At 45.7% G+C, this 11,089-nt stretch overlaps 1 protein-coding gene across 1 annotated transcript in view; it reads left to right on the top strand.

Moving 5' to 3' along the window:
• Window positions 1-5,982: 5,982 nt before the first annotated feature.
• LOC121557062 (CXXC-type zinc finger protein 4) overlaps window positions 5,983-11,089 on the top strand; it is a 28,901-nt gene continuing 23,794 nt past the window's right edge. Inside the window, 3 exon segments of the mRNA XM_045212641.1 lie at window positions 5,983-6,466; window positions 8,580-9,167; window positions 9,169-9,576. Of these exon segments, the coding sequence (XP_045068576.1) occupies window positions 8,712-9,167; window positions 9,169-9,576 (864 nt within the window). The 5' untranslated portion in view covers window positions 5,983-6,466; window positions 8,580-8,711.

Here is an 11,089-nt window from a genome sequence, read left to right as displayed (position 1 = left end):
CGCTATTATGACGCTCCTCATGCCAAATTCTGCCCACTGTGTAATAAATAAATAATATGCCATTTAGCAGATGCTTTTATCCAAAAGCGATTTACAGTCATGCGTGCATACATTTTTGTGTATAAGTGGTCCCGGGATCGAACCCACTACCCATGCTAAGGTTACGGTGTTCTACCAGCTGGAGCTACAGAGGACCACTCATGTGTGGGCTGCCATGTAGTTTCCAAACCTGGCATTGGTCTGAACTCTCACTTTCTTCTTCATGTAAACACATCCAACCCTTTCTACCACAATAAGCTTCTTGTTTATTGTCTTTGGTCAGTTAATCACTTTCATGCCTAAGGAAGCTCATCAAGTTGCATTATCCTATTGTTTACATCTGGTAATGTGTGTTGTTCTTTGCTTCTTACACACTAACCCTCCAGCAACGTGTACTTTCCAACCACTGGCTGCCTTGAGGTTAGATGGAGTCAATGTTTCCATACAGACGGCGGTACTCACTCCACAAGGATGATGTCTTTTGAGGCAGTATAAATAGCAATTTTAAAGTCCCATTTCCAAGGTATCTTAAAATGCTGCCTCTGGATTGAGACACAGCCCACGTGCCAGGAGTCATAGTTGGTCTGGTCACGGTGTCACTGTCAGCGCTGTACTCCGTACTACATTAAGCAATGGTAGAGCTGTATGTGTGTGTGTGTGTGTGTGTGTGTGTGTGTGTGTGTGTGTGTGTGTGTGTGTGTGTGTGCCGTCACGTGCTTGTGTGCCCCAGTATATCCGGAGAGAGATATAAAGCCAGGGTGAATACAGCTGATCATCATGTTGCCACAGATGGAGGGCTAATGTGCGTGGAGGTGAGACAAGCGCTATACATTACCCTCAGAGAGGAGGCAGAGGGGAGAGGAGGAAATGAGGCAGGTTTCTAAATAAACACCAGCCAAGGTGGCTGGCGTCAGGAGGCGCATCACTGCCGAAGCCACTGCCATGCAATGTCTCTCACACTGTTTATTCCCTTCCCTGCCTGCAGTCAGTCGCTCTCTCTCTCTCTCTCTCTCTCTCTCACATTCTCTCTCGCTCTACATTCTCTCTCTCTCTCTCTCTCTCTCTCTCGTCTCTCTCTACATCTCACATTCTCTCTCTCTCTCTCACACATTCTCTCTCTCTCCCTCCCACATTCTCTCACCAAGCTCCTGCATTCTCTCTCTCTCACATTCTCGCTCTATCTTTTCTCTACACTTTCTCTGTCTCATCCCTCTCTCTCTCTCCCCTCTTTCTATCTCCTCCCCCTCTCTCTCTACCTCTCCTCCTCATGCTCTAGGGGCTCAGAGGGAAGCTAGTGTCCATAACAGGCAAACTGGGATGAGCTCATCAGACCTACCTCCTTTTCATCATTCCATTGAGAAACTTAAAGCTCAACGAGAAAGACTGTGCCATTCTATTTTCTATATAATTAATTTTCAATATGAACAAATATCCTGTACTAACTGATATTGGGAATAATTTCACATGTATTGTTTGACCTGGAGTGTAATTTATGTCCATAGTTTGATGATTTTGTTTAATTGCCATTAAGATAAATGTTTGTAACAGTTAAAGGGGCTCTGACAACAGTTAAAGGGACTCTGACAACAGTTAAAGGGGGCTGTGACAACAGATATGAGGACTTGGAGAACAAGAAAGATGATGCTTTCTCTCTTTCTCTCTCCACCCACACTCCCAGATCAGGTGGGAGGAGACAAGGAGCAAGTAGACGATCAATGGATACACACCTGCCTCCCACACCCCCAGCTCACATGGCCCAGCCGCCCGCCTTATCTCACCTCCACACCCCCAGCCCCGTGTCTCACCTCCACACACCCAGCCCCCTGGCCCAGCCACCCATGTCTCACCTCCACACCCCCCAGCCCCTGGCCCAGCCACACCATGTCTCACCTTCACCCCCCAGCCCCCTGGCCCAGCCACCCATGTCTCACCTTCACACCCCCAGCCCCCTGGCCCAGCCACCCATGTCTCACCTTCACACCCCCAGCCCCCTGGCCCAGCCGCCCGTGTCTCACATACCATGACCTTACTCCTCCTGGATCCTATTCCCATCGACTAAACGCTGGCTACACTTAAATCTGGCATCGCCGTTATTAATGACTCCTTGGAGTTCACTTAAAACCCTGGAGGAGGAGGAGGAGGAGGGTGTGTGTGTGGGGGGGGGATTCTGGGGCACACGGCCAGGAACAAAGGCCTGCCACATGGGGCCCATTCCTCCCACAACTAGCCTAGAGACCCAGCCGCCCCAGTCGGGACCCTGCTTCCTAATGCCCTGTGTGGCTTAGCAAGACAGAGGTTAGGACCACCTAGGCAGATTTCCCCAGGGGGATGTGGACGCTCGTAAGATGAAATGATTTTCAGTCGGTGATGGTTAGGCTACGTAGACACAGATGTGATGTGCAAATGTGCAGTGGCTGATACTGATAGTATACAAGTAATAGAACGGTTTACCAAGAAATGCTTCCAAAAGGACTAAGGGCTCTATTCAATCCATAACACTGAAGATCCGCTTTATAGCGTGATTGACAATTAATGGCAATGTTCCCGCAGTCTCGGAGAATGCATTCAATCACGGTAAACACTGCATATGCCGGCTCAATCAGAAATTACCTTTTAATTGTACCGCTTATCTTCCACGATACTTCGGCAATATGGATTGAATCCAGCCCTAATTCGAGGCAGAAATAAGAGTATACAGGTAATGTTGAGGAGTTATAGCTAACCACCACATGGTTTCACTGTCTCTAATGACAACGACTGCTGTGGTTTCTGTTAGTAATAGTTCATGGGGGGGAATCTCTTCGAAATGTAAGCTCATAGTAGGATGCATGACTTGGCAACTTTAATATATGTATCATCTAAAGATTATTTTGAGAATAGGTTGCATGGTTTTCTGTGTAGGCTAAAGGCAACGGCTACACTGCCATCAATACAATGTTGTCAGTTTAGTGTAATTACAGCATTAGCCTACTACACAAATATAAATCAACTTAATGTAAAGTGTTACCCGAGATATTATTAGTCTATTTCTAAATCAAACTACAAACTGAGAGATAGGTCTTGTTAAATGAAATGCCAATTTGGCTTGTCCCTTACACTGGCGAGTGCCAACACTATCAATTCAATAATGGCAAACCATTAGTACCTGTCACCTTTTATAGAAGAGGCCACACTGGCATCCCACCGGCTCAGCAGACAACATATTCAGGAGCGCTGATCTAGGATCAGATCCACGCTGTCCATACAATCATATTCATTATGATCTAAAAGGAAAAACTGATCTTAGATTAGCACTCCTCCTCTGAGACGCTTCATTAACATGGGCCAATGTATTTTTTGACCGTTTTTTGGTACACTACATGACCAAAAGTATGTGGACACATGCTCGTTGAACATCTCATTTCAAAATCATGGGCATTAATATGGAGTTGGTACCCCCTTTGCTATAACAGCCTCCACTCTTCTGGGAAGATATTCTAGATGTTCGAACATTGCAGCTGCGACTTGCTTCCATTCAGCCACAAGATCATTAGGGAGGTCAGGCACTGATGTTGGGCGATTAGGCCTGGCTCGCAGTCGGCTTTCCAATTCATCCCAAAGGTGTTAGATGGGGTTGAGGTCAGGGCTCTGCAGGCCAGTCAACTTCTTCCACACCAATCTCGACAAACAATTTCTGTATGGACCTCGCTTTGTGCATGGGGGCACTGTCATGATGAAACAGGAAAGAGCCTTCCCCAAACTGTTGCAACAAAGTTGGAAGCACAGAATTGTCTAGAATGTCATTGTATGCTTTAGCGTTAAGGTTTCCCTTCACTGGAACTAAGGGGCCTAGCCCAAACCATAAAAAAACAGCCACAGACCATTATTCCTCTTCCACCAAACTTTACAGTTGGCACTATGCATTAGCAGGTAGCGTTCTCCTGGCATCCGCCAAACCCAGATTTGTCCTGGTCGGACTGCCAGATGGTGAAGCATGATTCATCACTCCAGAAACACGTTTCACTGCTCCAGAGTCCAATGGCGGTGAGCTTTACAGCACTCCAGCCGACGCTTGGCATTGCACATGGTGATATTAGGCTTGCGTGTGGCTGCTCAGCCATGGAAACCCATTTCATGAAGCTCCCGACTAACAGTTCTTGTGCTGATGTTGTTCCATAGGCAGTTTGGAACTCGGTGTTGAGTGTTGCAACCGAGGACAGACGAGCTATGCGCTTCAGCACTCGGCGGTCCCGTTCTCTGAGCTTGTGTAGCCTACCACTTCGCGGCTGAGCCGTTGATGCTCCTAGAAGTTTACACTTCACAATAATAGCACTTACAGTTGACCGGGCAGCTCTAGCAGGGTAGAAATATGAGGAACTGGTGTGGCTGAAATAGCCGAATCCACTCATTTCAAGGGGTGTCCACATACTTTTGTATATATAGCATATAACTGTGAAGGGGAGTCCTTTTCAATGGAATCAATTAATATTTTTAAAGAGTATTTAATGTGTTTGACTTTTTAAAACTATAGATCATTATGAAGCATGTGTATACAATTATGTACGTAATTTACCCATTCAATCATTCTCCATAATCAGTGCTTACTATTGCCACATTCAAAACAACTGGGAACTCTGGAAAAAATTAGCTCTGACTGGGAGAAATCGATTTGAATGGTCATCCAACTCAAAATTCCAAATCGGGAACACGGGAACTCGGGCCTCTTTCTAGAGCGACTTTCCGACCTGAAGATCACTGACATCATGATTTGACCTCGTATTCTTCGAGTTCCTAGTTGTTTTGAACGTGCCAGATAGCTCCAGGCGTTCTGTTAATTGAGCCGCTCACTGTCTTGGCTGATTGGCGGGAGTGGCTAATTGCCACACGTGCCTGTCATTTGTAATCAGGGGTGTGTGTGTTGCTGTCGGTTTGGGAGCCATTGTTTTAATAATAATAATAATATGCCACTTAGCAGACGCTTTTATCCAAAGCGACTTACAGTCATGCGTGCAAACATTTTTGTGTATGGGTGGTCCCGGGGATCGAACCCACTACCCTGGCGTTACAAGCGCCGTGCTCTACCAGCTGAGCTACAGAGGACCACCAGCCATTTTTACTTTAAAGTTTGCCGTTTTAAAATAGGCTACTTATTTCAGTTTTTTCCCCCCCAAGACATTTTAAATTAACAAGTTATCTGCCAGCTTTGTCACTAATTATAACTAAAGGTACATTTCGGTCAAATTGGGATGAACTTCTTCTATTTGGGCATATAGCCCAGATCTATTGAAATCGCATTGTGTTGGCACTTTTCATGAATAGTGTATTCATGAACTGTATTATCTTATCCCTTGAGTTTAAGAGCGATGTTTAATAATTTTAGGCTATTCTACATCACCAATTGCAAATCTATAGGCCTAATCTGTGTTGGTTGAATGATTGGCTCGGTAATTGATTGGCGCCATAATTTCATTACATGACCATATTTCACGTGCATTAGCCAGAAATTATATTCCATAACATTGTGAATGGAGTGCATCCCACATGGGCACATAGAATAAATGTGCCGTGCATCCATGTGTTTCTACCCCGCGCTGGAGCCATGCATTTGTGGCCATCGGGAAGGATTTATAGCCTAATCGTGATGAATCCCCGCGGTGCGCACTGCGCAGGTCTTCGTAATTATGGCGGTCGTTCTAATGGAGGGGGGGAGAGAGGAAAAAACACCCTGGGTAGGAGGCATTTTATCTTCATCACTGGACCGCTCAATTCCAATTAATTTGACAAGATTTCCCTCACGCGAAGCGCAAATCCCTATTAAAAGACGCATACTGTAAATGACAACCCTCTAAACGCCTCGCGTGTCCGAATGAAATAGAAGAGGAGAGAATGGGAACGACAAAAGGTTAAGACGCAGCTTCCCATAGTTATTTCCCGGCAGAGCGCCCTAAGCCACAGTCATTGGCCCTAAACCAGCCCCTCCCGAGTGCTCCTCGTGTTTCTATAGTAATTTCTAACCAATGATCAGTAGGTGTCCACATCCTAGCTTCCTCACCTCAGCACCAATCAGCCACACACAGAGACAGGACCGAGCTAACACTAGGCAGCCACACACGATACACCTCGGACCAAGCAGAGGAAACACCTAAAACGCACCGTTATTTCCCGACTACGGCGCCATGGTTTTATAATAATAAACCGTTGGTTTTTTTCCCTCTGAAAGCTCGATAGGCTATCACTTGGAGTTTGCAATTTTTTCTACTTTTCTCAAGCCAGGAAAATAAGTCTGTAAAAATGCTCCTTTTAATTTGAGCGCAGTTTTTCAGTGTGTGCCTGTGCTCTTCCCACATCCTCGCGTTATTTTTTTCTCCATCGCGCCTTGCCGTAATGTGCCGCTCTGTGTTGGCAGCAGACTGCTAGGCGTCTGGAATCTCTTCTCGCCAGGAACCTGGTAGGTAGGTGATGCTCTTCCATTTTCCTCAGTCCAGGCAGCGTCATGATATTTTGCATGCTTTTCTCCCAGACTGCCCCCCGATTTACGTCGGCTAAAGCTGGCGGTAAAGTGATCCAGGCGCTGTCGGATTAATTGTTATGGTTTATTTGCACTGTCCAGACCCCTCTACGGATTGTCTCTGCATGACCTTTGGTCTCCGAGTGTCTCGGACAGACCAGACTAGCGATAATTAATGGCAGCCACAGCAGGCAGGCAGCCACACAATAGCTCGCCAGTCGTCATCGGACGTACAGTACCGTGGTCCTCTTTCTCTTTCTCTTTCTCGTACAGTACCGTGGTTCTCTCTCTCTCTCTCTCTCTCTCTCTCTCTCTCTCTCTCTCTCTCTCTCTCTCTCTCTAAGTATCGAACATTTCTGTCTCTAAAGTTTGTTTACAGGTTGAGAATCGATAGCTGTGACTTGATTGCCTTTGGGCTGCGTATTTTGCTCCTGGGGTGAATTGATTAAGTAATAATGACTACGAGCAGGGCCGATCATTGAGGCATGGACGGTTTTGTTTACTGGTGGTGGTGGGGTGCTTTTGGGATGGCACACCAGGATTTTTTTTGGTTCCCACCTACCATTATATATATATATATATATATATAATGCATTTGTATGGATAATATTGGCTTCAAATGATCAGGTAGGCTATGTCATTGTATTCAAACAGTTACTATTCATATTTGTTTAATATTGTTTTTTAAAAAGATTATAAAAAGGATCTAAATTAGTGCTTTGTCCTCAAGTTGAATATTAATAAAACAAAAAGGGTTAATCCATTATTTGGCATGGATTTCATAATTCAGCAATTTCATTTCATTTTGTGGTAGAGCAGATATAAGCAAAAATACTACTTTCTGGGTAATTGTATTGAGATTGGGCATGTGCTTTACTATTCTGGCTGTGCTGTAAGGCCACCCAATATGTTCTCTCTCTGTGGCTCCACCATTCCAGTGTGGATATTTATCATTCATTTTGGGAGATGGCTGTTGGGTTGTACCATGGAAATGACTGGAAATGCTTTAGTGTTTCCCCGCAATGGATCGGCTTTGGCAATTAAACAAAGAAAGAAAGAGCCTGAAAAAGTTAATGGAGGGAGGGAGAGAGAGATGTGTCTAATGGGGCTTTTATCAGTGGAAACCAATTCCAGGCAGACTGAGGGAGAGGAGAGAGGGAGGGAGGGGAGAGAGGAAATGGAGTCTCCCCCCTAAGGCAGTTGACACTATGGTTGTCAGTGGAGGTCTGTCTGTGGCTTCATGGGTTGGATTGAAATTCACCAGTGGTGGTCTCTCTCCGCTGTCATTGAGTTAATGTAATAGAACCTGGGATCCATGAATGAATACCAGTTGCTATTAAGAGACCGAACGGCAGTGGGTTTACATGGAAGAGACTGTATAGCATTAGAATAACATCAGTGGTGGTGAAAAGAATGTAAAACGTTGTCTGTCGTGAGGTGTACTATGTGCATAATGTTTTGGGACTGTATAGCATCAGGATAACATCAGGGATTTGGAAAATAGGTTTGTTTTCTGTTGATGTTCCAGAGGAGTTTGCTATATCAGTGAGCATGGATGAGACTTTTTGGCTGAATATTGTGCTTATATTATTTGAGTGACTGGTCTCATTTATATATATATAGATATAGATAGATATATTTGTTTATCCATTGCCAGAATATACCATCAAATACATAATTGATAAGACTTATTTCAAAATATCCAGGAATCCTTTGACAACCGCATTAAACATCTCTTGAAAGTCTCTCTGACACGGAGCTAGCTCTGTCTTCTCCAGCATGCTAATTCCTGTATTCCATTATGACATGTTGGTGTGTCACAGCTATCATGTTATTGTCAACAGATATGGATGTGCTCGGAATAGTTTGAGATACGTTTCATTATAATATAGTCTGAAAGAAGAAAATTAACGACATGCCAGCTGATTCTTCAGACGTCTTTTATCAACTTTCATCTCAGGCAAAAACTTGAGGAGAGAGGGAATGGAAATTGATTAGGCTGAGGATGTTGTTTTCCTGTTGTATCTGTAATTGTTTGTTCTTTGTGTTCTAGTACTGGAGGAGACAGAAGCAGGATGATAACATATTGTTGGTGGTAACCAGCAGCTTCTAGTTTGACGAAGGCCACCGTTGACGGCGACCCCAGACTCTTCCCCAGTGAACCCTGCTCAACCGTCCTCCAGCCATGTCTAATATAAACAATGCTCTCTGCATTGAGAACGGACAGAACGCAGACTTGTCCCTCTTACAAAAGGATAACCTTCAGAACCTTCAGAACCTGCAGAACTTGCAGAACCTCCAGGATGGTGGATTAAGCCAGCTTTTGGATTATAACGCCGAGATGGAACGGTACCGCTCTTTTGCAAACTTTTACAAAACCAACGGCGCGTTCGGCCAGACGGCCAAGATCGCCCGCATCACGACGCCCATTTTCCCCAGCGCCCGGATCGGCATGTCCCCGTGGAACTGCGATAACGCCATGCTCTGGGGGAGGAAATCGGCGACAATAAACCCTAATAGGACCAGCATGCACAGGAATGACTCCCAGAGGCCGGGGAAGCATGGCGCGCCGCCAGAAACGCTACAGCAAATGGCAAATAATAATTTCCTCTCTAGCTTATCCCCCGAACACTGCAGACCTTTTAGCAGGAGAATGCATGAACAAGCTAAATGCGGCGCCGGCAAAAGCAGAGATAATGAATCTCCAGGAACGTGTCGGAACTTTTTCCGCCATTCCAGCTTTAGGGGGCATCTCATTACCTCCCGGGGTCATCGTCATGACAGCCCTTCACTCCCCCGCAGCCTCGGCAGCCGTTACAGACAGTGCGTTTCAAATTGCCAATCTGGCAGACTGCCCACAGAATAATTCCTCGGCATCCGGCGGGAACCCTGCGAAGAAGAAAAGGAAACGGTGTGGGGTGTGCGCGCCCTGCAGGCGGCTAATCAACTGCGGCGTGTGCAGCAGTTGTCGGAACCGTAAGACGGGCCACCAGATCTGCAAGTTCAGGAAATGTGAGGAGCTGAAAAAGAAACCCGGCTCGTCGCTGGAGGTGAGAAAATAGAACCCGGCTTTCATCCCCCCCTTTCCTTTCTTTTGTTAGTATCCCTCTATCCTTCTCTCCCCTCCCCTCCTTCCACCTTCCTCCCTCCCTCCCCGCACTCCAAAGTATTAACCTTTTCATCCAGTCACGTTTTCTAAGCTCTTGAAAATTGTTTCCATGCCCACCCATGCCTGAACATCCCCCCGGCTTCTCCAATCTGACTACCCGCCTAGCCTAATTGGCAGTAATTAGGGGTGTTTGTGCGGAGCAGCAAGCTGAGCTTGGCTCAGACACCCCGTAATTGCTGCCAGTCAGGCTAGGGCTGGAACGCATCCGAACAACCCCGGGCTTGGCTCTGCTCCAAGCCAGAGCTGGGAAATGGTTTTCAGCAGAGAGAGCGAGAGGGGGTGAGAGAGTCATCCCCTCTCTGCACCCCGGTCATTTTAACCAATTACGGAGACCGTCTCTGGACGGCGAGGATCGATTACCCACAAAGCACCAGGGCCGACAGGGCGGACCACCGTGAGGGTGATGGCAGGGCCCGCTGATGGCGTCCGTCTCATAACACTCCTCTAGTTTAATACGGAGGGAGGGGTGTAATGAAATAAGAACCACCCAGACACATTCTGTTCGCCTGATCCTATAGGAATTGATTGAGGATAGCGGGTTTTTGAGGTGAAATCATTTTCTATTCAATTTGAGGCCATTATGACCGAATGTGGATCGATCTTTTAGGGGGTGATCCTTTGCACATACTTGCCTTCGGTAATGGTGGGCACTAGAAAACAATTGTGATGCAAAGATGTCTGGAAGTTTTTTGGGCGATGCACTTACAGTAATGGGATGGTGCTGTAAAAACTAGACAGCTAGCGAGATACTTTGTTTCAGTGCCCTCTACATTGAGAGGGCAGGGGTGTTTTTTAAATTACTGTATTTAAATTGATTTATTTGGCACCTGACATATAGTTTAGAAAGGACTGTGGTAGGAATACAGATAGTTGTAAAATGTTTCTGGCTTCCTACTCTGACACAACACAGGCTTATATTGTGGCAGACCACCACAACACACTATGGTGCAATAGGCCAGTATGGACCAGTGATTGGTTCAATAGTTAAGTGGTAGGTAGAGCTGAGTTTAAGGGGTCCTAATATAATATCACTTGGTTTAATGGTGAATAACTTTGTGTACAGTACTTCTCCCTTCAGAGTTTATTAGTCTTGGTCTACTTTTTTCCCAGTAAATTGTTCGGAACTTGGTCGTATCTATGAATGTGTTGAAAGCTTGTTGTTCCTTTGGAGATAGACATACACTGAGTGTACAAAACATTAGGAACACCTGCTCTTTCCATGACATAGGCTGACCAGGTGAAAGCTATGATCCCTTATTGATGTCACCTGTTAAATCCACTTCAATCAGTGTAGATGAAGGGGAGGAGACGGGTTAAAGAAGGACTTTTAAGCCTTGAGACAATGGTGTTGAAGTGTGTTGTTAGACTGGAGATCCATTTTCAGCTTAGGGTTT

Source organism: Coregonus clupeaformis, unplaced genomic scaffold (assembly GCF_020615455.1).
Source record: "Coregonus clupeaformis isolate EN_2021a unplaced genomic scaffold, ASM2061545v1 scaf0034, whole genome shotgun sequence".
Lineage (NCBI taxonomy): Eukaryota > Metazoa > Chordata > Actinopteri > Salmoniformes > Salmonidae > Coregonus > Coregonus clupeaformis.
This window is presented reverse-complemented; position numbering and strand designations above follow the sequence as displayed.